Source organism: Heloderma suspectum, chromosome 1 (genome assembly GCF_057233095.1).
Source record: "Heloderma suspectum isolate Gila_16-S chromosome 1, 16-S_ref, whole genome shotgun sequence".
In the NCBI taxonomy this organism is placed as follows: Eukaryota; Metazoa; Chordata; class Lepidosauria; order Squamata; family Helodermatidae; genus Heloderma; species Heloderma suspectum.
In genome coordinates, this window is record NC_139458.1 from 229,066,589 (window position 1) to 229,093,405 (window position 26,817).

General features: G+C 43.6%; 1 protein-coding gene across 2 annotated transcripts in view; it reads right to left on the bottom strand.

The window, feature by feature from the left end:
- Positions 1-26,817, bottom strand: part of COL4A2 (collagen type IV alpha 2 chain) — a 396,880-nt gene that overhangs the window by 14,512 nt on the left and 355,551 nt on the right. For both annotated transcript variants that reach the window (XM_084820997.1, XM_084821006.1), the window contains 2 exons: positions 3,545-3,706; positions 3,348-3,446 (listed from right to left, as the gene is read on the bottom strand). In XM_084820997.1, coding sequence (XP_084677123.1) covers positions 3,348-3,446; positions 3,545-3,706 — 261 coding nt within the window. The remainder of the gene's footprint in view (positions 1-3,347; positions 3,447-3,544; positions 3,707-26,817) is intronic.

The following is a 26,817-nucleotide window of genomic DNA, read 5'->3' on the forward strand; positions in this document are numbered from 1 at the left end:
CCAGAAACCGATGTAGCCTGGCCATCTAGCTGCTGACTAGCGGCCATAGGATTGCTCCCTAAATGTGGTATACCCCATCCTCCTCCTTGCATGGATGTATAACTGAAAGCCCTTGTTGTTCGTGGCCTTTTAGTCTTAAAAATAAAAATTTTCTGTGCTGTTTTGCCATGTTTTAAACCTTTTAAATGGGATTTCTTGTGGAAGCACTTTAAAAAGATAAATAAATTTTGGTAGTACCATCATTTTTATAGTCATAATCTGATCAGAAAGTGTTAAATTTACCTTTTCCCATCTGGCTATGTTATTCTTTATTTCCTTCCATAGCTTCCCATAATTTAGTTTGAACACATTCTTCTGTCTTTTAGGGACTTGAATTCCTAAATATCTAAATGCTTTTGTTACTAAGGGATGAACCTTCTTTAAATGCAGCCTTGTGTATTTAAATGCATTATAGTAATCCAGCCTGGATGTCACTATTATTACTATTATTAATAATAAATTATTAATACATTATTATTATTATTATTATTATTATTAATACTATTTTGATTTGTACTGCACCTTGCTACTAAAAAATGGCACTCAAGGTGGCTTGGAGATGTCATGTCCCTGCTGGAGGGATGGTCTTCCTCCTCCAAGGAGCTAGAACTCCCTGAGACAGATGAAGCCTTGGAGCCACCTCTGTCAGGAGACATGCTCAGCAGACACACTTTTTTTGCCAATTACCGGCTCTAGCCTTGCTTTTTCCCTACTACTTCCCTATCATCCTCTGTTCCAGCCATGGGCTAGCCCCTGCAAGAGCATCTGCTCTTGCTGGGGACTGAGCCAAATAATCCTACAAATATTTTTCAGATAACAAGAGACAACCTGGACCCCCCATGAGGGTGAGAAATCAAGTATGGCTATCCACACACCATTTCTCAATGCATTGACCAGCCACCAATTATTGACCCACACCATTTCATTCTCCCCCCCCCATAATTGTGCAAAGTAATCTAGTTGCCTACCGCCTACAACTGCCCCCTCTTTATGAATTCACCCTGTTTTCCTATTGGCCCTTGCTGCTCCGGGTCACCATTTCCATGACCAGGCTGCTCCACCACCTCCAGTAATCATGGAAGAAAAAGAATATGAAATGGCCAATATTTTGGATTCCCATCTCCACCGTGGCCGCCTGCAATACCTTGGCTACGCTTCTGATCTCTCTCTGGAAAATCCATATTTGCCCAGTACAACTCTGCTTGACCTTTTGGCTTCCTAAGTTGACTTCTCTATTGCAATTAACTCAGTGTTTGCTTAGCAAAGAAGCTGAACCTAGTTGGAGGAGGAGAGGATACATGATTGTTTTTTGTTATAAGTATTGCAATGTCTGCTTTTGATTCATGGGATCTGTTCTGCAATAAAAATGGAGCAGACGCAGGCAGATTTTGACCGCCTGAAAGCAGTAATTACCACGCAACAGCAGTGCAGATACTTAGGTAAAAGATGAGAGGACCCAATTCATAGGTTGATATGGATGCTGGGAAAGGTGCTGTGGAAGAGATGAAATAGACACATCTGTTGTGTCCTAATGTTTGCGATAAAGGACAAAAAATGTTTCCATAGGCAGGGGGGATCTTCACGATAACGGCATGAGAAGCATGCTGGAGTGTCTCGATTTTCATGGAATCGGCTTTGGTCCATCAGGGACACATGAAGCAAGATAAGCTGGGTGTCCTGTACCTTTAAAATCCGGTTTTCAGAGGCCACACAGTGCTTGAAAGGAACATACTTCCAGGTGGGGTGGGGGGCGTAGAACTGAACATCATCAACCCAGCAGGTGCTGCCCAACCAATGAGAGAGGCTTGTTTCCCAACCCATGTCCAAGCTCCCCCCTGCTACTAATTATGGATGGAGAGCAACAAATAGGCTCCCTATGAGAGCATCCTCTGCCCAATTTCGCCGCATTCCAGCAATCTGCTGCAGAGTTATTCCTCTCTCTGCTGTTCCCCAATGTGCATACTTTTGCCTTGAGAAGCCAAAATCCCTGGTTCTTGAGAGCAGCCCTCCTCAGTTTCGCCCCATTCCAGCAAACTGATGCAGATTTATTGCTCCCCCACCACCACCTCTCTCCTTCTCTGGGCACTTTCTCCCTGCTTGCAATGACAGGTTCCTAAGACCTTACCAGATCAGAGAAGCGAGTTTACATAACAGCAAAGAAGCGCCTTTACACAATATCGGAGATGCGAATTAACACAACAATGGAGAAGCAAAGTAATGCAAATATCAGAGAGGTGCATCATCATGGAGGTAATTACAGGAGAAATGGGAGTGCAGGGCCATTCTGAAGCCTGGAAAGGCTCAGTGAGTCTCAGTGAACCCTCTGGCCCAGCAACCATAATATTTGTCATTATTCTCCTTCCTTCCCTGTTGGTTCCCTATACCTGCCTGGATCTGTTAGGGTGGAGGTGGGAAGGGTAAAGCGAAAGTAGAAGCTAGAGAGTAAATAAAACAAAAAACAAAAAGACCTCTAAGATGTTTGAGGCTGGGCTCTTAGGAGCTCCAACCCAACTGCTCTGCTTCTTTGGCAGAGCTGTCTGGGATCAGGATGGAGAAGCATTTGAAGATGTGGACCTGCCTACTCACTCCAGGAGTGGTGCCATGCCAACGGTGGAGAATACCCTCCATGGAGGTGCTCTGAAAAGGATGGGAGAGTGAGGGATGTTTCCCCTCCCCCCAAAATATTTGGGGTTGACATTCTTTCTCTACTTTGAGTATTGAGACCCTCTTCCCCACAACAAGCATAACTGAGAGACTGAGACTTCATCCACCATTGTAATTGTGGTGACTAGGATTTGCCCTCTATGACAAAAATGGATATTCTCAATTTCTGTTTATATGCACTGTTACAGTATACTAGGGATTAATGGAGGCCCTTCACAAAATGGCTGCTCAAAAACCGTGTAGTAAGGAATTTGCATATTATTTACAACTTAGTCTGGAATAAGATGCAGGAACAAAGGAAAATTGCACACTTGGAAGCCTCTGTCACATGAGATTTTGCTTGTAAACAAGGCGCATGTTCCCTGTGCACCTTTTTTTAAAGGAAAATCACAGCTTTTTTACCATCACACCACTGAATTTCAGCAGCAAAATCAGCAGTGTAACAGCAGTGGCCATTTCAGCACCACCAAGAAGGGGTGCAGCCACCAGTGGGTTCCGGTATGTGTGTGGGGAATTGGTCCCTGGACCTGCCAAAGTTGCCCACCCCAGGTCTAGGGCATTATTTTTAGTATAGATGCAGCAGTTTTTGAAGATGGTTGCTTCATAAATATTGAATTAACTAGCACAATAAAAAATTTACTCACCAGTAGCCCCTCTGTCTCCTTTGGGGCCAGTGGGGCCAAAGTCGCCACGAACTCCTACCATGCCAACAAAGCCCATGACTCCTTGTTCACCTTTATATCCTTCAAGGCAAAACAATGATGTGTATGTGTTAATATGCATCTGCCTAGATAGCCTAAATTAGTAGCTCTCAATACTAGAGTTTGTAATACCATCTTACCTTTTACTCCAGGTAAACCTGGTATTCCAGATCTTCCATCTATGCCCTGGTCACCTCCAAGTCCTTTTGGACCATCTTCACCAACCATACCTATTTCTCCCATTCCTCCTTTGGTTCCAGGTGTAGCAATTATTCCAGGTCTCCCTGGAGGTCCTGGGTAGCCTATGAGATTTACATATAATTTAGAACTTGTAGTGAAAAACAAACTTTGCAGCATCTTTAATTTTTAAAGTTTATACAGCAAAAGGTAAAACCTTCCCTCGGGGCATCATGGATTACTCTTTTAGAGGTGCAGCAAGGTCAGCAGTTTTTCAGTAGAAGAGATTTGCAAAGCTGCCAGTGGGCTTATATCATGGGAAAGTTTGTGATACAATGAGTGGTACATCAAAATGTGCACAATGAAATTAACAATTGTGGATATCTAGGAAATTCTCCAGGGGGTTGCTATAGCATCCATAACTGAAAAAAGGGGTATATATCATAGAATTTTCGTTTTAAATGTTATTTTTGCTTTCAGATTTTATCTTACAGATTTCAGAAGTTCTACTAAGATTCTAGGAACTAAAACTAATTTAATTGTTCCACTGCATCCACTTGTAGGAGCATGAAATACAGAAAGGTGGGCTGGTTAAGAACAAGTAAGTACAAACACAGAAGTACATGAGGAGCCTGAATAAGGAACTGAAGTTTATATATTCCTGTACCCCAAAATAAGCCTTGGGCTACCTGCCCTCCATCACAAATCTTCATAACTAGGAAACTGTCTCCTTCCAAATGCACGAGCAGTTTTTCCAATGAAAAATGCTGTTTTTGTGTAGCATGTTTTAAAAATGCAATGCTCCCAGTCCATCCACGTATACGCATGCGCGCGCGCACGCACACACACACAGTATGGGTGGAAACAGTGACAAAGCAGATAACATACTTTAAAATGCAAAATAATGAATAAAGAGATGGGGATTTTATACCTCAAAATAAACTTTGAATTTATGACACAACTGGGACTCATGGGTCCATTTAGAACTTTGAGGAACTGCCATAGGTGGCATTCTAATATGGCTGTCATGGGTGCGTGTGGCCAGTTACAAAAATGACAAAAAGGTAAAAGTTTGATCTCGTAAATAAAAAATTTGTATGATTTTTGATGGAATCCCCCCAAACCACACTCAAATTAAATCTCATGGATTTCATCTGTTGAAATATTTTTTGGGGAAAATAATTAGATTGTATCTTTTGAGTTTATAAGGGATAAGATTAACCCTTTTGTTCCTGAAATGTATGAATCCTTTCAAGTGGTATGCCACAGCTGAATTAATTAGAAAATATGGTTTTGCTAGAGATCCAACAGCAATGGAGGAACTGTTCTATGCATCAGGAAAGAAGGGATTAATTGGGAAAATATGAACAGAAAATCAAACTACACCCAAAACTGAAGTACACTGCACAGTCGCGGTGTTACAAAAACAATTAAAAAATAATAAAAAAATTAAAAAATATCTAAAGTACCATCCATGTCAAGTTGTCTTATTGACCACTGTCATAGAGAAACATGGGTAAGTGGAGGAGAAAAAAGAGGTAATATATGTGATGAAAGGGGACCATACTCCATCAAACTTGACTATACTAGACAAACTACACACAACTTTATTGCGTTGCATTAATTTCTCTGCCAAGGCAATTTCCCACACTCTCGTGATCCACTTTTGTATGGAAAGATTGTTAGCAATTTTCCACTGGACTGCAATTTCCATACATGCTGAGCTAATAAAAAAGTGACCAACTCCTCATGGATTATTGGAACACCTAAGTGCCAGTAAAAGACAGAACAGCATGGGCTTGAGTAGGAAACGGCAGTTGCCCTGTAATGACTCAGAAAATTTTCCAAAAACAGCTTCCCAGAAAGTTTTTACTGACTTACATGCCCACCACATATGCATAAAAGAACCTTGCAACCTCTCCAGCAAAGTGGTGAGTTATTGATATGGTATTATTTTAGAGGTGTCCAGTGCCATCTAAAGAACGCTTTAAGAGCTGCCTCTTGGATTCTGGCTGAAGTTGTTCTTAAAGGTAGTTGAAACCAGATTTACAACCATTTATGTTCATCAATTTTTATTTCTAAATCATCCTCCCATGCCAGCCTGATACGACTGGCATTACCCATAGTGGCATGTATTAGCTGTTGGTATATAAGGGTAGCTAGGCCTTTCAGGGATTTGTCTGAAATGCAATGATGTTCAAAAACTGTTAAAGATTGCCATTGTTCATCACACTTTGTTATTTTATTTATTAAAAAGCAAACTTGGGCTAATTGGAGTCAATTATATGGGGTGTTTCCCAGCTTTGTGTGCAAAGATTCCTTTGTTATAGGTTGACCTCTAACAAAAAGGTCTCTAATTCTAAATATGCCCTTCTCTTCCCACTTCCCATATTGGATATATTTGTCTTTATCCCTAAAATTGAATAGGTCTAAGAAGGATGTGAGGGGTGAAAGTGATGGGGCAAGAATTTTTTCCACCTCTTCCACACTATCATAGTTGTTTGTCAATTTGCTTTATCTTCTTGGACCATGAGGGAAAGAGGAATGGCATGGCTCTAAAAGATGGTATTGCCTGTTGTAATTCCATGTCCACCCAAGCAATTCCTTTTGAATTGTACATGATGTGGATTAGTTGTTTTAGCCAGAAAGCATCATAGTAGTACTTTAAATTGGGTATACCTGAACTCCCTTTATTTCGGGTTCTATATTTAATCTGCTAATTCTACTTTGTTTATTTTTGTGAATAAAGCACTCCAGGATATGTTGCCATTTCCTGGCAACAATAATAGTCTTCAAAAACATGTAGGAAGAAAGCCGGCTATAAAGCACATGGTCTATATATAATACTAGTATATATACTATATACTAAAGTATGAGAAACAAACCAAACGAACTTAAACTCTCAGTACAGGAAGGAAATTATGACTTGACAGGTGTAACTGAAACTTGGTGGGATGATTCCCATGACTGGAATACAGCAATTGAAGGATATAACTTGTTCAAAAAGAACAGAAGGAACAGAAAGGGAGGTGGGGTTGCACTGTATGTTAAAAATACATATCTGTGCATAGGAATACAGGAGGAGGAGCTTGGTAGCCCCATCAAGAGCATCTGGGTTAAAATAAACCATCTGGTTATACGCATACCCTAGATTTTTGGAAAGCCAATTTTAATAAACTCAGAACAATGATAAGTAAGGTCCCATGGCAAGCGACTGTAGTGAGAAAAGGAGTCAAAGATCGGTGAGAGTTTTTTTTAAAGGAAATTCTCAAGGCACAATTACAAACAATTCCAACAAGAAAAGAAAGTGGAAGACAACAGAAAAGTTTGGCTTCACAAAACACTTCAAGATGACCTGAAAAGAAAAAAGAACACATATACGAAGTGGAAGGAAGTCCAAGCTACAAAGGAAGAGTAAAGGCAGGTAGCACAGAATTGCAGGGATGGCATCAGGAAGGCTAAAGCTGACAACGAGCTGAGCTTAGCAAGGGATGCTAAAAACAACAAAAAGGCTTTCTTCAGATATGTGCATAGTAAAAGACAGAGGAAAGGTTCAACTATTAAATGAGGATGGCAAAATGATAACAGATGACAAAGAAGAGGCAGAAGTGCTCAATTCCTACTTCGGCTCAGTCTTCTCCCAAAAGAGGGTCTATGACCCCCCTGGCAAAGACGAAGTACAGGCTGAAGAGGCAGGACTGCAGCTTGAGATTGATAGGCATATGGTCAAGGAACACCTCATTACTTTGAATGAGTTCAAATCTCCAGGGCCAGATGAACTGCATCCTAGAGGAACTGGCAGAAGAACTCTCAGAACCACTGTCTGTTTTCTTTGAGCAATCATGGAGGACGGGTGAAGTGCCAGATGATTGGAAGAGGGCTAATGTTGTCCCTATCTTCAAAAAGGGTAAAAAGGAGGAACCTGGGAACTACAGACCAGTCAGTCTGACATCAATCCCTGGGAAAATTCTGGAGCAGATTATAAAGCAACCAGTCTGTAAGCACCTTGAAAACAATGCAGTGATTACTCAAAGCCAACATGGATTTGTCAAGAACAAATCCTGCCAGACAAATCTGATCTCATTTTTTGATCAAGTCACCTCCCCTGTGGACTGTGGGAATGCTGTGGACATCATATACCTCGACTTCAGCAAAGCTTTCGACAAAGTGTCCCATGATATCCTGTTGAGAAAACTAGCTCAAAGTGGGCTAGATGAAACAACGATCAGGTGGATCCACAGTTGGCTACAGAATCGGACTCAAAGAGTGCTTATCAATGGGATCTTCTCAACCTGGGGAGAGGTAATGAGTGGGGTACCTCAGGGCTCAGTCCTGGGCCCAGTGCTCTTCAACATTTTTATTAATGACTTGGAGGAGGAGATGCAGGGAATGCTGATCAAATTTGCAGATGACACAAAAGAGGGAGGGATAGCTGGAAAACCCTGGAAAACAGAAAAAACATTCAAAGTGATCTCGACAGGCTGGAGTGCTGGGCAGTAAACAACAGAATTAAATTTAATAGGGAGAAATGCCAAGTTCTGCACCTAGGAAAAATAAACCAAATGCACAGTTACAAGATAGGTGATACTTGGCTCAACAATACTACAAGTTAGAAGGATCTTGGAATTGTTGTCGATCACAAGCTGAATATGAGCCAACAATGTGATGTGGCTGCAAAAAAGGCAAATGCTATTTTGGGTTGCATTAATAGAAGTACAGCTTCCAAATCTTGTGAAGTACTAGTTCCCCTCTATTCAGCACTGGTTAGGCCTCATCTGAAGTACTGTGTCCCATTCTGGGCACCACAATTTAAGAAGGATGCAGACAAGCTGGAGAGGGTTCAGAAGAGGGCAACGAGGATGATCAGGGGACTGGAAACAAAGCCCTATGAGGAGAGACTGAAAGAACTGGGCATGTTTAGCCTTGAGAAGAGAAGACTATGGAGACTTCCAGTTGTAACCAATGTAGCTATTTGCGTTGCCCTTATTTTCGCCGTAGTCTACGTAAACATTGACGTAGACTACAGCAACTAAATAAGGAACGCGAATGGCGGCTCCCTATGGGGGCCGCCATTCGCGTACGCGCTTTTTTTTTTTTTTTTTAAAGTCACCCGTGATAGGCTACGTGACGATTCACGTAGCCTATCACGGCTGACTTTCCAGATCTAGCCGTGATAGGCTACGTGAATCGTCACGTAGCCTATCAGGGGACGTTGTTTTTTTTTTTTTTTACTTTCGTGTTCGCGGCCGGGCGAGGCGGGAAGCCTCCTCCCCGGCCTGAATTTCGGCCGGGCGAGGCGGGAAGCCTCCCCCCCCGGCCTGAATTTCGGCCGGGCGAGGCGGGAAGCCTCCCCCCCCGGCCTGAACTTCGCGGGGGGAGCAGTGAAGCGCTCCCCCCCACCGCGAAAAAGCTGCGAGAAAAGGTAAGTGACTTTCGTTCACCCCTAAACCAATGTCACTCTGGCAGCTTCCCACGGGTTCTCCGTGGGAGCTTTCTCAAACAGCTTTTTAAACGGTTGAAAAACCTTTTCATCTTCCCCCTGGAATTAAAAGGGGGGCAAGGTATCTCTGGATAATATCTTGGAAAAAAGTATCCCCCAAGAGATAGTGGGGGGGGGCTAGATTCCAGTATTATCTCCCCAGAGCTTTACCAATGCAAAAAGCTGTTCTGAAACTCCTATTTCATAGGAGAAAACAGGGCTGATGTGTTCCATAATAATATATGCTTTAAGAAATATCAACAACTCTTGAGGAATGATTTTGTAGCAGCCATATCGGGGGGTCAGACTAAGTGGTCTCATGTTCTTGCTGAGCTACCATAGTTTAGCAAGAATAACAATGTGGAAACTTCCTGACTCATCAGCCAGGCTGAGGTTAAGTCAAATTGTATATCATGTCCCTGTTTTTTGTTTATTGCATACTATGTTCCTGTTCTTTACTTATCGCGCCCTATGACCCATTTCCTGTACCATAAACAACTGAGCCAACTGCAAAACCGCAAGAGAAGGGGGGGGGGGGAAAGTCATCTGTGTGTCACCATATCTATAAAAGCAATGTGTTGATGTGCCTCGGGGCTTCTGGCTCTTTGGAAGTGATTCCAGCCTTAAACCCGCGCGTTAAATAAACAAGACCTCCTTTTCCTTCACTCCGTGGTCTCTCTGACTCTGATTTCTGCAACATAAATGGTGCCATGACTCAGATGTGGCAGGCTCTGAGACAGAGAGGTGCTGGAGAGGTGCCTGCTCTTTATCGCCGCACCGGGAGGGAGAGCTCGGCGCACACTTCCCCTTCTTGGCGCCACCGACCTTTTTGTCGGGTGAACGGGAGACAGCCTGCGCCGGGATCACCCGAACAGCTGTGCACGTCAAGAGAACCTCGGGAAGCGGAGGAAGGAACTTGAGCCCTGCCTGTACTGCAGCTGCAATTGAGTTGAAACCCACATTGGAAGCCTTCAGGAGAAAGGCAAGTATATGGAATAAAAAGAGGGCCCCGCCTTCAGGAGAAAGGCCACTGGGCAGAAAAAAAGAGGGCCCCGCCTTATGAAGAAGGTCAGTGTTAGTATACGTATACAAAAAGAGACCCACCCAATTGGGGGTGGAAGGGGGGACTTGATCACTCCCCCGAGCAGGCACTAATACTCAGCAAGGCGCTGAGGAAACTGCTTCGCTCTAATGGAAAAGTGGGAAAGTGGGTGGCAGGGACATATGAATGAAGTGGTGAAATTGATGATTGTGTGAGTGGCTACTGCGGTTTCTGTTGCATACCGTCGACCGTCCAGGTGCCCAGGCCAGTAGCAAAGTGCGTGGTGTGACATTCCTTTTGTGTCGGCCAGTGAGACCCCTTACTCACTGACCAATCTCCTTTCCCTAATTGTGTCTGTCTTCAATTTAGGAGGGAGGCTATGGGAGGTGGGGGAAGCAAGACTTGCATCCCCTTGGGATGTATGTTAAACAATTTCAAAAAAGGCTTCAGTGGAGATTATGGTGACCCCCCCCCCATGAACCCCCAATGGCTGCGAACACTGTGTGAAGTAGAGTGGCCATCTTTTGGTGTAAGATGGCCCAGTGAGGGCTCTTTGGAGCCCAGCAAAATTAGCCGTGTCTAAGCAATTGTGGTTGGCGAGCCTGGACACCCTGATTAATTTCCCTATATAGACTCGTGGGATTCTGTAGTCCGAACTTCTCCCCCGTGGTTAAAGAAATGCCTAGAGACCCAGGCTAAAGTTCTGGTGCTTAGAAAAGAAAAATTAGCTAAGAAATTGCAGCCAGTGTTAGAATCCCCGAGTGAAGATCTGACAGAGCTAATGGCATTTCTGCCCGCCTATGCCCCACGCGAACTCGTTGCTACACCGCGTGTTCATGTCACTGTGAGGCAACTGCGTCATTATGAATCAGCCCCATCGACTCTCGCGGCTGCTGAGCCCATGGCACCCCCCGCAGACATCGCCACTCGGTCCGATACGGCTAAGACTCCGCCGTCACCGCCCGTTTCAACTCCCACTGATAGTGCTTCGCCAATTTCGGCTACAGTCCTCAGTTCCCAGATCTTACCTGCTGAGACTTCTACCTCTACGGGGTCCCCTCTAATGCCTCAATCGGTGCTTATAAAGGAGGTAAATGACTTAAGATACTGGGCTGAAGATCTGGTAAAAACGGCGGCGGCCCTAAATGAAAAGGCAGGCCCGTCTACTGCCCATCAGTTAAGAAGTCCGGATAGCAGAGTTCAACCTTTGTTTCCTTTGAGACAAGTAACCCAGTTAGTGCATAATCCAGATCCAGAAGCAGAAGAACATTATATACCTGTTCAGGCTTACACATATGCACCTTTTACGACCTCTGATTTATTAAATTGGAAGACCCATTATGCCTCATATACAGAGAAGCCTCATGAGTTAGTAGAGCTGTGCTTCAGTATTATGGCTTCGCATATGCCCAATTGGCAAGACTGCCAACAGTTGCTCTTGACATTGTTCACCACAGAGGAGAGGCAACAGATCCATCAACAGGCAGAGCAAATTGCCTTGGGAAGAGCACCTGAGAATCATATGAATGCGCAAGGATGGATGAGAGAGAGAGTGCCCCTAGAAAATCCCCATTGGGATCCAAATATACCAGCAGGATTGGAGCGCCTCACCCAGTATCAAACCCTGCTGTTAGAAGCCATGAGGGCAGGTATGAAGAAGTCAATTAACATGACTAAAGTTTCTGAAGTGCTGCAAGGTGCCACCAAGGCCCCTGGAGAGTACTTAGAGCGTCTTTTAAATGCCTATCGTCAGTATACCCACCTCGACCCAGAGGCCCCAGATAATATGAAGATGGTCAACATGACCTTTGTGGCTCAAAGTTACTCAGACATCCGGAAAAAGCTACACAAGTTAGATGGTTTTGCAGGAAAGGACTTAACAGAATTATTGGAAGTAGCTCAGAAGGTATATGTGAATCGGGATCAAGAAGAAGAGAAGAAAAAGGAGAAGAGGATGGTTAAAAAGGCAGAATTGCTCGCTGCAGCGTTGGTAGAGCAGCGAGGTGGAGGACGAGGAAGGGGCCGAGGGCAAAGAGGATGTGGACGAGGGAATGAGAGAGGATCTGGTAGAGGAAGAGGTTTAGGGAGGAATCAGTGTGCCCAGTGTAGACAAGATGGACATTGGTGGTGTGAGTGCCCAAATGGAATAAATCAGACGTACAGAGAAGAAAATCGAGGAGGCCATAACGGGTGAGGGAGGGGACAGCTTAGCTGGCAACCGAATTGGCAAATGCAGGGATCTGCAGGAATGTATGAGGTAGCCCCCTTTATGGGAATGGCTGCGACGGAAAGTCTTGAATAGGACGGACCGGGCCCCCTCAATCTCGGCCCCGGGGAGCCCCTGGTCACTGCAACTGTGGGGGGCTGTGACATTGACTTTATGATTGACACTGAAGCAGCCTCATTTGTAATAACCTACCCGGTTGCTCCCCTCAACCATCAAAAAGTACGGGTGGTAGGGGCGACCGAAGTAGTAGAGGAAAGGCCCTTGTTAGAACAAAGAACCTGTCAGCTTGGATCCCATATGGTGGAACATCAGTTCCTATACCTACCCGAGTGTCCAGTGCCATTATTAGGGCGCGATTTGTTGTCAAAACTGAGGGCCCAAATATCTTTTGAAGAAGACGGAACAGCTGCTATTACCTTCCGAAGAACCAGGAGAGGCATAAAGCTTTTAACTCTCACCTATCCACAAGAAGAGGAGTGGAGATTACATTGGACCATGCCAGTACTGGATGAAGAGCCATGGCGGCATTTAATGTGCCTGGGGTGTGGGCAGAAGACAACCCACCAGGAATGGCAAGATGTGTGCCACCTGTTGTAGTTGAATTAAAACCAGGGGCAGTGCCAGTGCACGTACGACAGTATCCACTGCCGCAACGAGCGATACTAGGAATTCAGAAGCACCTAGACCATCTGCTAAAATACAGTATCCTCCGAGAATGTCAGTCACCATGGAACGCACCCCTCTTACCAGTAAAGAAACCCAGCACTGATGAATATCGTCTGGTGCAAGACCTGAGGCTGGTCAACCAAGCAACAGTAACCATACATCCGGTGGTCCCTAACCCGTATGTATTGCTGGGTCTGATTCCGTCTGAAGCAACTCATTTTACCACACTAGATTTGAAAGATGCCTTCTTTTGCATTCGACTGGCGCCCGAAAGCCAAGCCATCTTTGCCTTCCAATGGGAAGATCAATTAACGGGAAGAAACACCCAACTAACATGGTCCCGCCTTCCACAAGGTTTCAAAAATTCCCCCACCCTATTTGGTACCACCTTGAGTCAAGACCTCCAAGATTTCCATTCAGAACCCTGGAAAAGAGTTCTGTTGCAGTTTGTGGACGATTTGTTACTTGCAACGTAATCAGAATTTGAATGCAGGCAAGGCACCCAGGAATTGTTACAACTCTTGTGGGAGCGTGGATACAAAGTGTCCCGGAAAAAGGCGCAGTTATGTAAAACCCAAGGGCGATATTTGGGGTTTATAGTGTCTCAACGACAATGAGAATTGGGTCCTGAACGAAAAGAGACTATGTGTGCCCTGCCTGAACCAACAACTAGGAAGCAGGTGCGGGAGTTCCTTGGAGCCGCCGGGTTCTGTAGAATTTGGATTCCTAATTTTGCTGTAATGAGTAAGCCCCTGTACGAAGCTACTAAAGGTCCAGAGACAGCTCCTTTTCAATGGGACAAGCCGCAGAGAGAGGCTTTTGTTAACATTAAAAAGGCGCTACTTCAAGCGCCAGCTTTAGGACTTCCAGATGTAACCAAGCCCTTTTTGCTGTATGGTCATGAACGAGACAATGTAGCCGTAGGAGTATTGACACAGCAACTTGGCTCGTGGCAGCGACCAGTGGCATATTTATCTAAACAATTGGATCCTGTTGCCAGAGGCTGGCCAGCATGTTTAAAGGCTATTGCAGCAACAGCTCTACTGGTTAAAGAGGTGGATAAGTTGTCAATGGGGCAAGAGCTAATAGTGCGGGTTCTGCATGCAGTACTCACACTGATGGAGTATAAAGGAAATTACTGGTTCACCAACGAGCGCATGACCAAGTATCAAGCTATGCTCTGTGAGAACCCACGTATTAAATTAGAAGTATCTTCTAACCTGAATCCAGCCACGTTGCTACCAGTAGAACCGGAGGGTCAACCTGAGCACAACTGCATTGAGACTATAGATGAAGTTTACTCTAGTTGGCCAGACCTGCGTGATAGTCCGTGGCCCCACCCAGATGTCACCTACTTCACAGATGGAAGCAGTTTTGTCTGAGATGGAAGAAGATTTGCCGGCTACACAGTGGTAACTAGAGACAAAGTCATTGAAGCAAGCCCTCTGTCCGTAGGGACTTCGGCTCAAAAGGCAGAACTGATTGCCCTTATTCGAGCTTTGACACTGGCTGCTGGACTCACAGTCAACATTTACACAGATTATAAGTATGCGTTCACCACTCTCCATGCCCATGGAGCACTATACCATGAGAAAGGGTTAATAAACTCAGCAGGCCAAGGTATCAAAAATGTAGTAGAAATCTCAGCTTTATTAGATGCCGTGTGGCACCCTAAGCGTGTGGCATTGTCGAGGGCATCAAAAAGGAACCAACGATATAGCCAAGGGAAACCGATGGGCAGACCAGGTGGCTAAGCAGGCCGCCTTTAGAAGTATCAAAACATGGCAGAAAAATTGGCACTTTTAGCCACCCCATTGTTCCAAGTCGATTTGACAGACACGTACACAAAGTATACCACAGAAGAAGACCAGATGGCTGTTGAGTCTTTAAGAGCCAAGAAAACAATCCAGAGGTGGTGGGAACTGCCAGATGGATGGATTTTTGTACCACACCGGCTAGCCTGGAGTATCGTGCAGGCAGCTCATAAAGCTACCCATTTAGGAAAGAGTGCCCTAGCAGCGCTACTATAAAAGCAAGTTTACATCAATGAGATACACAGCTTTGCCAAGTCAGCATCTATGCGGTGTGTAGAATGTTCCAAAAATAACCCCAAACAAGGAAAGGGACCTCCACCAGGAGTTCAGCAACATGGTATTCTCCCTTTTGAAGCCCTAGTGGCTGACTTCACCGACATGCCTAGGGCAGGACATTACCGTCACCTATTAGTTTTTGTGTGTTCTTATACGGGATGGGTGGAAGCCTATCCAACCCGGACTGAAAAAGCAAGAGAAGTTATAAAAGCCCTAATGAAAGACATTATCCCGAGACATGGACTGCCTTTGTTTATTGGATCTGATAATGGCCCCGCCTTTATTGATAAAGTGTTGTAAGAAGTTAACCGTCTATTAGGCATCCAGTGGAAACTCCATTGTGCCTATCGTCCACAGAGTTCAGGACAGGTAGAAAGGATGAACCGAACTCTCAAAACCCATTTAGCCAAGCTGTGTCAAGAAACCAAGCAAAATTGGACAGAAATGTTGCCCTTAGCTCTGTTCAGAATTCGATGTACTCCCCACAAAACTACTGGTTTGTCCCTGTTCGAATTGATGTACGGTAGGCCTCCTCAAATTCTAGTTGGATTAAGGGGAGACCTGCAAGAGTTAGCAAATGCCAGCTTAAGGCAAGAGGTCCAGGCGCTGGACAAAGTTCTTCAAGCCCAGTGTCGGTTTGTCTTAGAAAATAAGCCCCCAATTCCCATCACAGAGATTCATCCTTTCCAACAGGGAGACGAAGTGTGGGTCAAAGAGTGGAAAAATGACCCTTTGACTCCCAGATGGAGAGGGCCAAAAAATACTTTCCACCCCTACAGCTGTGAAAGTAGCTGGAGTTAAACCCTGGATACATTGGACACGAGTCAAGAGAGCAAGGGGGGGAGTGGACTGTAAACAGGAATCCTGAAGATCCTCTAAAAATTGTTCTGAAAAAGCAGCAAGAAGACTCAGGCTAGACCTTACCGTGGGCACACCGGGAGACTGTCCACCCTGCATACGGTCAGACCTGCAACTGGGGAAAATTGGAGAAGGGGACTAGACCCTACTGCAGCTAGCCAGGTGAATAGCTGCCCAGCGTATGGTCAGATCCCAAAAGAAGATTAAAAATGCATCTTGTAGTGTTAGTAGTGTTATATTATGGTTCCCTAACAAGGTGTGAAAAAGGGAGGCCAGCCCCTGGAGGAGGAAGTCTGTCCCAGCGATTCGCTGATAATTACTGGCTTCACCTAGCTAACATCACTGGAATAAAGCATTTTTGTTTACCAAAAGATATACCTGCAAACAGGCTTATTAGCTCTTGTCTAATACCTGTCTGTAGACATCCTGGGAAAATTCAAAAAGATACCATGTTACGCAATTATGGTATAAGCTTGACTTATTCCCAAAATGCTGATTGGGGCGTGGTTGCAAAGATCCTACCCCCTACAGAATTTACTTTATGCACCCCCATCGTTGCTGGAACAAATGCTACGTGTGCACGAATGCTTAATTGTCAAAAATTTTCTGGCTATCCCTGGCCCCCCCTTCCACTGTAATGAAATTCAAAACATATCTTTTAATGATGCCCACATACTTTTGCCTCATGGATGGTTTTGGACATGTGGTTCCCGCACTTGGTCATTCATTCCTGCCAACTTGTCTGATAACCACCCATGTTGCCTCAGCCGCCTGGTGCCAATTCTTCCCCCGTGGCCCGAGAAAATCCGTCGACGGCAGCCTCGAGCACTCCAACTAACTGAAGATTGTAATAGTCATGTGCAGTTATATTCTGACTCAGAAAAATTGGCCTTAGCAATGTCACTGGTTGGGGTTCCAGGTTTCGCCTTGGCTGATGGTCTGGAGATCAACCGGTTAGCTTGCAGCTTGGCCAAAAGCATAAATGCCACCTCACGAGCATTGTCATTATTAAATAAAGAGTTGCGTGATCTAAGACGTGCGGTTCTAGAAAATAGAGCTGGTATAGATTACCTCTTCCTTCTTCATTATTTGGGTTGTGAGACACACCAAAAGCTCTGTTGTTTTAACTTAACTGATAATGGCAATGCTGTAAATGAACAGATCAACAAGCTGCACCATATAGTAGCTGACATCAAAATGGGACAACATGATTGGCTCGATTGGTTAACATCTTGGCTTCCAGATCTCAGCTGGCTCAAAGCATTATTTGTTCTGATTTTACCAGTGGCATTGGTGGGAGTACTGTTATGCTCCTGCACTCCCTGGTTTATGCGTTGCTTAAACAATCTGTTTACTGCCTCAGCTGCAAAAACAGCCGCCTGCTATGCTCTAATAGCTCAGCAGGATATTAAGTAAAAGGGTTGCTGTAACAATCCTGTGTTATGCTTCGTAAACCAAAATGTCTACTTGTGTAATGAAATGCTATAATTGTAGTAAAATTATGCATTTAAGGGGGGAATGTAGCAGCCATATCGGGGGGTCAGACTAAGTGGTCTCATGTTCTTGCTGAGCTACCATAGTTTAGCAAGAATAACAATGTGGAAACTTCCTGACTCATCAGCCAGGCTGAGGTTAAGTCAAATTGTATATCATGTCCCTGTTTTTTGTTTATTGCATACTATGTTCCTGTTCTTTACTTATCGCGCCCTATGACCCATTTCCTGTACCATAAACAACTGAGCCAACTGCAAAACCTCAAGAGAAGGGGGGGGGGGAGTCGTCTGTGTGTCACCATATCTATAAAAGCAATGTGTTGATGTGCCTCGGGGCTTCTGGGTCTTTGGAAGTGATTCCAGCCTTAAGCCCACGCGTTAAATAAACAAGACCTCCTTTTCCTTCACTCCGTGGTCTCTCTAACTCTGATTTCTGCAACAACTTAAGAAATATTAACAATATTTGTGAACATCTGCAAGGACCTGCAAGTTCTGTTTGCGAGAAACATGACTACACTGAAGAGAAGAAAGGGGCTGGCATTACCAGAAACAGAAGAAAACAGAAGATATAGGGGAATTATTTACTCTGATAAAGACTTTTATCTTTGCAATTTACGGAGCAAGCCAAAAGGTTGTATTTAATCCAAAATTCCATCACCGCTTTGCAAGGAGCTGTAGATTTAATTAATGCGTCATGGCAAAAAATGGAGATGAAAATTAATGAGCTAGAAGATCAAATGGCAGGGAGTGAAACTACGACACAAATATGTTTAAAAATGTATCTGACAGAATTTCTCAACTGGAGGCCTTCACGCAAAGATCCAATGTACATATTAAATATTTATCTAATGATGTAAAATTGCCTATTTTTGTGGATAAACTTTTGCATGAGATACTCCCTATCCCATCTGATTATTTACTTGATATTGAGCAGACATTTTGTGTGCCAAATGCTAAAAGGACTGAGTATATGATCATAGCCCAGTTTACGAAAGTCTCCACAAAGAATTATATCCTGTGTTTGGCAAGAGAGGGTGGAAGCCTTTCCTGGAAACAAGATAAAGTTATGTTGTTTCCAGATTACATCAAAGAGGTGGTGAATAAAAGATGGCAATTTATCAAAGCGAAAAATATGGCAAAACAAATGAACTTACAATATTACTTAAAATATCCTGCTACACTTTGTAGTGTGTCTGAAAGTCAGATGAAGAAGTTTCTAAATCATGAAATGGCGGAGGCATGGCTGAACGTAAAAATGCGTGAGATTTCTGTTATATACAACTCATGAACTGGAATTTTTAAACAAGCTTTGTTAACTGCTTGTATTTAGTCTACATGATCCAGGCTAGGTCAGAAGATAAATTATTATACATATATTCGTTTATTCTCTTCCATCTTTCTTTTTTTTTCTTGCTTTTCTTTATATTTTTTATTTCAAAATAGATATGGTATGCTGTATTTAGGGGACCGCGGTGGCTTAGTGGTTAAGACACTGAACTGCAGACTGGAAGGTTGGCAGGTCAGCAGTTGGAGACCCGAGTGCTGCGTGACGGAGTGAGTGCCCGTCTTCAGTCCCAGCTTCTGCCAACCTAGCAGTTCGAAAGCAAGAAATTGCAAGTAGATAAATAGGTACCGCCTCGGCAGGAAAGGTAACAGCGTTCCGTGCACCTCGGTGTTCAGTCATGCCAGCCACATGACCACGGAAGCGTCTTCGGACAGCGCTGGCTCTTCGGCTTAGAAACGGGATGAGCACCGCACCCTAGAGTCGGACACGACTGGTTGGGGACACCTTTACCTTTACCTATGCTGTATTTAAATTTATTGTTTGAGGGTAATTGTGTACATGCATTTATATATCTAGTATAAAATATATTACTGATCGTTGAAGGTTTATTTTAAGTTTTATTATTATATAACACTATATTTCTTCTCCTTCTCCTTCTTATTATTAATATAGCTTACTGGGAATGAACTGTAGACCTGTTTCTTTGATATAAGATTGATGATATGATATTGAAATGTAAGGTTGTTTACTAAACTGTAATATTGTTAAGGTTATAGATATAGTTTTTAAAACAGAATGGCATTGGAGGCCAGGGGGTATTGGAGTTTAAACTTAAAGGGGAGGGAGAGGGAGAGGGGGAGGGAAGGGGAAAGAATCTTTTCTTTTTCTTTACTTCCTTTCCTCCTTTCTTTTCCTTTTTTTTTTCCCCTTCTCTTTTTGTTATTGTGGTGTCCTCATCAGAATATTGTATTGCTGGGAAATTGTAGTATTGATCAGGTTGTTGGTATTTTTGGTATTATTTCATTTATAAAGATAAAATAAATAAAAATATATTCCCCCCCCCAAAAAAAAAAGAGAAGAGAAGACTAAGGGGAAATTCCTGCATTAGATTCCTGCATTGAGCAGGGGGTTGGACCCGATGGTCTTATAGGCCCCTTCCAACCCTACTATTCTATGATTCTATGACTTTTGCAGGTATTGACTACATGGATAACATTTAATGTTCTACTTATGGCGTCAGCTATGTTTCTTGTGGGGATAAAGCCAGTTTGATCTGGAGAGACATAGTGTCCTATAAATAGGTTCAGCCTTTTGGCCATCACTGTTGATAGTAATTTCTCATCTTGATTTATAAAAGCTATTGGGCAGTAAGAGCCCATTAAATGGGGATCCTTGTTGGCTTTTAGTAACACTATTATTTTCTCATTATGCCATGTACCAGGTGTAACTCCCCCTTCTAAGATTTTATTAAACAACTTGTTAAGCCACAATGTTAATTCCTTTTTAAAAGCTTTATAAAAATCACTGGTGAAATCATCATCACCATTTGCCATTTTTTAGGTTCTTAATGGCTTCACTAACCTCCATTTTGGATATAGGTTGATTTAAATAGGATCTATGTTCAAGAGAAAGAGGCTTTAAGTCCAACTTACTTAAGTAAGCTTCTATATTATTTGGGCCTGGGGAATCAGAAGAATATAAATTTGAATAAAAACCAGCAAATTCCTCATTAATTTGTTTATAGTAAAAAAATCATATCACTTTTAATGTTTTTAATCCCCAGAATCAGATTTCTGGACTGCCTTTTTTAAAGAGCGTTAGCTACTAATTTTGAACATTTATCTCCTGATTTATAATAACAATGCTTAAGGTAGGCTAATGGCACATAGGTTTTCTCTATCTCCAAAGATTGGAGCTCTGCCAGTGTGTTGGTCAATGCAAGCTCAATTGCGGGATCTCCTGATAGTTTAAAGTCCCTATCAAGTTGTTTAATTTCATCCAGAATTATCTGGGTGTCATACTGAGGCATTCGCTTCAGGAAGCTAGCTTCCTGGATACAGTGGCCTCTTGCAATAGCTTTCATAGCAACTCACAAAATGTGGATTTCAATGTCAGGGGTGGAATTCTCCTGGCAATATTGAATAAGAACCTGCTTTAAACTATTTCGAAAGCTTTCAGAAGTGAGCGAGTTAGAACTGAATTTCCAGGAAGATGTCCTCTCTGACAGAGATTTTTTTTGCATTTCCAATGAGACAGGGGCATGGTGCGACACAATCACCACTGCTATTTTAGCATCAGTGACTTTCCCCCAGACTTCCTTTGAAACAAAAATATAATCAAGTCTAAAATGAGTTTTTAAAAAAAGGTTAAAAAAAAAAGAATGATCCATTTTAGTAGGGTGTAGCATTCTCCAAGAATCAATCAAGTTGTGTGTTTTAATGAGATCCATTAACAGGCCTCTTCCAGGGAACTGTCTATGCATACCACTTCTGTCCAGATTAGAGTCCATGTAGCTGTTCATATCGCCACCAACAATTATCAGACTGTGGGAAAATTCACTGAGCATCTGCAAGGAACTCCTTAAAAAAATAAGTTTGCCCAATGTTGGGCGTGTAAAGGGATCCTAGTGTAAGCTTCTTGCCATCTAAAGACCCATTTACAACCATAAAATGACCATTGGGTCCACCAGGGAGTCTATTAATTATTATAAATGGGCATTTTCTCGCTATTAAAATGGCCACTCCCCTTGCCTTTGAAGTTTCAGTGGCACATACTTGTTCTCCAATCCAGCTCCCCTTCAGAAGCTTCTTCTTAGTGAAGTACAAAGTAAAGGACCTATGAATTATCAAAAGAAATGGGAAATGGGTCTGTGCATTTCCATCACAGAAAAAGTGTGGTGTTGGCTAGAAGAAAACATAGGTAAAGTATCGATTGGAGCAAATTTGAAAGAAAACTTCTGTAAGTCAGTGCATCAATTAAATTTGATACCACAAAAATTAAAGGTGATTTACAATTTGTCCCAGGACAATTGCTGGAGATGTGGAAAAGTTCATGCAGATTATATGCATCTTCATGGATCACTGCCTTGTTGTGGCGAAGGGGCTTGTGTAACTCAGTGAAGCCATAAGCTATGCCGTGCAGGGCCACCCAAGACTGACAGGTCATGGTGGAGAGTTCTGACAAAATGTGGTCCACAAATGGCAACCCACTCCAGTATTCTTGCCAAGAAAACCCCATGGAACGTATCACAAGGCTAAAAGAGATGACGCCGGAAGATGAGCCCCTCACGTCGGAAGGTGTCCAATATACTACTGGGGAAGAGCAGAGGGTATTTCCAAGTAGCGCCAGAAAGAGTGAAGCGGCTGGGCCAAACCCGAAAGGACACTCAGCTGTGGATGTGTCTGGTGGTGAAAAGAAAATCCGATGCTGTAAAGAACAATATTGTTTAGGAACCTGGAATGTCAGATCAATGAATCAAGGTAAGCTGGAGGTGGTCAAACACGAGATGGCAAGACTGAACATCGACATCTTGGGAATCAGCGAACTAAAATGGACAGGCATGGGCGAATTGAATTCAGGTGACCATCATATCTACTATTGTGGGCAAGAATCCCTTAGAAGAAATGGAGTAGCACTCATAGTCAACAAAAGGGTGGGAAAAGCAGTACTGGGGTACAATCTCAAAAACGATAGAATGATCTCAGTATGAATCCAAGGCAAACCATTCAACATCACAGTAATTCAAGTCTGTGCCCCAACCGCTGATGCCAAAGAAGCTGAGGTTGATCAGTTCTATGAAGACCTACAACATCTTCTAGAACTAACACCAAAAAAAGATGTCCTCTTCATCATAGGGGATTGGAATGCTGAAGTAGGAAGTCAAGAAATCACCAGGGTAACAGGCAGGAATGCCCTTGATGTACAAAACGAAGCAGGACAAAAGCTAATAGAGTTTTGCCAAGAGAACACGCTGATCATAGCAAACACTCTTTTCCAACAGCACAAGGGACAACTCAACGCATGGACATCACCAGATGGTCAATATCGAAATCAGATTGATTATGTCCTTTGCAGCCAAAGATGGAGAAGCTCCATACAGTCAGTAAAAACAAGACCTGGAGCTGACTGTGGCTCAGATCATGAGCTGCTTCTTGCAAAATTTCAGCTTAAATTGAAGAACGTAGGGAAAACCACTAAACCATTCAGGTATGACCTAAATCATATCCCCTATGAATATACAGTGGAGGTGAGGAATAGATTTCAGGGATTAGACCTGATAGACAGAGTGCCTGAGGAACTATGGACGGAGGTCCGTAACATCGTTCAGGAAGCAGCAACGAAATCCATCCCAAAGAAAAAGAAATGCAAGAAAGCCAAGTGGCTGTCTGATGAGGCTTTACAAGTAGCTGACGAAAGAAGGGAATCGAAAAGCAAGGGAGAAAGGGGAAGATCTATCCAACTGAATGCAGAGTTCCAGAGAATAGCAAGGAGAGACAAGAAGGCCTTCTTCAATGAACAATGCAAAGAAATCGAGGAAAACAATAGAATGGGAAAGACTAGAGATCTTTTCAAGAAAATCGGAGATCTCAAGGGAACGTTTTGTGCAAAGATGGGCATGATAAAGGACAAAGAAGGCAGGGACCTAACAGAAGCAGATGAGATTAAGAAGAGGTGGAAAGAAGACACAGAAGAACTATACAGGAAAGATCTGAATGTCCCTGATAGCCATGATAGTGCGGTCACTAAACTTGAGCCAGACATCCTCGAGAGTGAAGTCAAGTGGGCCTTAGGAAGCATTACTAACAACAAAGCTAGCGGAGATGACAGTCTTCCAGCTGAGCTATTTAAGATCCTAAAAGATGATGCTGTTAAAGTGCTGCACTCAATATGCCAACAAATTTGGAACAGTGGCCGCAAGACTGGAAAAGGTCAGTTTACATTCCAATTCCAAAGAAGGGCAATGCCAAGGAGTGTTCAAACTACCGCACAATTGCGCTCATTTCACATGTCAGCAAGGTGATGCTCAAAATCCTACAAGCTAGGCTTCAGCAGTATGTGAACCGAGAACTACTGGAAGTACAAGCTGGGTTTTGAAGAGGCAGAGGAACTAGAGATCAAATCGCCAACATTAGCTGGATCATGGAGAAAGCAAGAGAATTCCAGAAAAACGTCTATTTCTGCTTCATTGACTACACTAAAGCCTTTGATTGTGTGGATCACAACAAACTGTGGCAAACTCTTAAAGTGATGGGAGTACCAGACCACCTTACCCATCTCCTAAGAAACCTGTACGAGGGTCAAGAAGCAACAGTAAGAACCAGACATGGAACAACCGATTGGTTCAAAATTGGGAAAGGAGTACAACAAGGCTGCATATTGTCACCCTGCTTATTTAACTTATATGCAGAGTACATCATGAGAAATGCCGGGTTGGATGAATCAGAGGTCAGAATTAAGATTGCTGGGAGAATTATCAACAACCTCCGATATGCAGACGATACCACCCTAATGGCAGAAAGCGAAGAGGATCTCAAGAGCCTCTTGTTGAGGGTGAAAGAGGAGAGTGCAAAAGCTGGTTTGAAACTCAACATTAACAAAACTAAGATCATGGCATCTGGCCCCATCCCTTCCTGGCATATAGAAGGGGAAGAAATGGAAGCTGTGACAGATTTTATTTTCTTGTGCTCCAAGATCACCGCAGACGGTGACTGTAGCCATGAAATTAAAAGACGCTTGCTCCTTGGGAAGAAAGCTATGGCAAACCTAGACAGCATAGCAAGAACCAGAGACATCACCTTGCCGACAAAGGTCCATCTAATCAAAGCTTTGGTTTTCCCAGTAGTAATGTATGGCTATGAGAGCTGGACTATAAGGAAGGCTGAGTACCAAAGAATTGATGCTTTCGAACTGTGGTGCTGGAAAAGACTCTTACGAGTCCCCTGGACTGCAAGGAGGTCAAATCAGTCCATCCTAAAGGAAATCAACCCTGAGTGCTCATTGGAAGGTCAGATATTGAAGCTGAAGCTCAAATATTTTGGCCACCTAATGCGAAGAGAAAACTCCCTGGAAAAGACCCTGATGCTGGGAAAGACTGAAGGCAAAAGGAGAAGGGGACGGCAGAGGATGAGATGGCTAGATAGCATCACGGATGCAATGAATATGAACTTGAGCACGCTCCGGGAGAGAGCGCAGGACAGGAAGGCCTGGCGTGCTATGGTCCATGGGGTCACGAAGAGTTGGACACGACTGAACGACTGAACAACGAACAATATAAAATTAAAAGCTTTTGGCAGTTAGTATTGCATTATACTGAACAGATTCCAAAGGAATCATTAAGAGTATTATTAAATTATTTGGAGGGATGCATTCATATAGCCGATATTGAGATGATCACAAACTTAGTGATAGCAGCTAAGCTGTAAATTGCTATGAATTGGAAAAACAAAATGGCACCACCTCTCTCAGATTAATTCTATAGGATTTGGGGCATAGGTATAATGCATACACTTACGTATTATGTTTGGGCTCATGAAAACTGTTAATTTGATCCTGGTTAGAATCATAGAATCATAGAATAGTAGGGTTGGAAGGGGCCTACAAGGCCATCGAGTCCAACCCCCTGCTCAATGCAGGAATCTAAGTCAGAGCATCCCTGACAAATGGCTGTCCAGCCTCGTCTTGAAGGCCTCCAGTGTGGGAGAGCCCACCACCTCCCCAGGTAATTGGTTCCATTGTCGTATTGCTCTTACAGTCAGGACGTTTTTCCTGATGTTCAGCCGGAATCTGGCTTTCTGTCACTTGAGCCCATTATTCCGTGTCCTGCACTCTGGGATGATCAAGAAGAGATCCTGGCCTTCTTCTCTGTGACAACCTTTCAAGTACTTGAAGAGTGCTATCATATCTCCCCTCAGTCTTCTCTTCTCAAGGCTAAACATGCCCAGTTCTTTCAATCTCTCTTCATAGGGCTTTGTTTCCAGTCCCCTGATCCTCTTTGTTGCCCTCCTCTGAACCCTCTCCAGTTTGTCTGCATCCTTCTGAAAGTGTGGTGCCCAGAACTGGACACAGTACTCCAGATGAGGCCTAACCAGTGCTGAGTAGAGGGGAACTAGTACTTCCCGGGATTTGGAAGCGATGCTTCTATGAATGCAGCCCAAAATAGCATTTGCCTTTTTTGCAGCCACATCACATTGTTGGCTCATATTCAGCTTGTGATGGACAACAATTCCAAGATCCTTCTCGCTTGTAGTGTGGTTGAGCCACGTATCCCCCATCTTGTAACTGTGCATTTGGTTTCTTTTTCCTAGGTGCAGAACTTGGCATTTGTCCCTGTTAAATGTCATTCTGTTGTTTTCTGCCCAGCGCTCCAGTCTACCCAGATCACTTTGAATTTTGTTTCTGTCTTCCAAAGTATTAGTTATCCCTCCCAATTTTGTGTCATCTGCAAATTTGAACAGCATTCCCTGCACCTCCTCCTCCAAGTAGGGTTGGCGGAGAATTTCTCCCCGAAACTTCATGGGGCCGAGATTACGTAGACTACGGTGAAAATAAGGGCAACGCTATTTGCGTTGCCCTTATTTTCGCCGTAGTCTACGTAAAGATTTACGTAGACTATAGCGACCAAATAAGGAACGCGAATGGCGGCTCCCTATGGGGGCCGCCATTTGCGTACACGCTTTTTTTTTTTTTAAGTTACCCGTGATAGGCTACGTGACGATTTACGTAGCCTATCACGGCTGACTTTGCAGATCTAGCCGTGATAGGCTACATTAATCGTCATGTAGCCTATCACGGGGGCGTTTTTTTTTTTTAACTTTTTATTTCGCGGCCAGGCGAGGCGCCTCCTCCCCGGCCTGAATTTCAGCCGGGTGAGGCGGGAAGCCTCCCCCCCCCCAGCCTGAACTTCGGGGGGAGAGCAGCGAAGCACCTCCCCCCCACCGCGAAAAGCTGCGAGACCAGGTAAGTGGCTTTCGTGCACTCCTACCTCCAAGTCATTAATCAAAATGTTGAAGAGCACTGGGCCCAGGACTGAGCCCTGCAGTACCCCACTCGTTACCTCTCCCCAGTTTGAAAAGGTCCCATTGATAAGCACTCTTTGA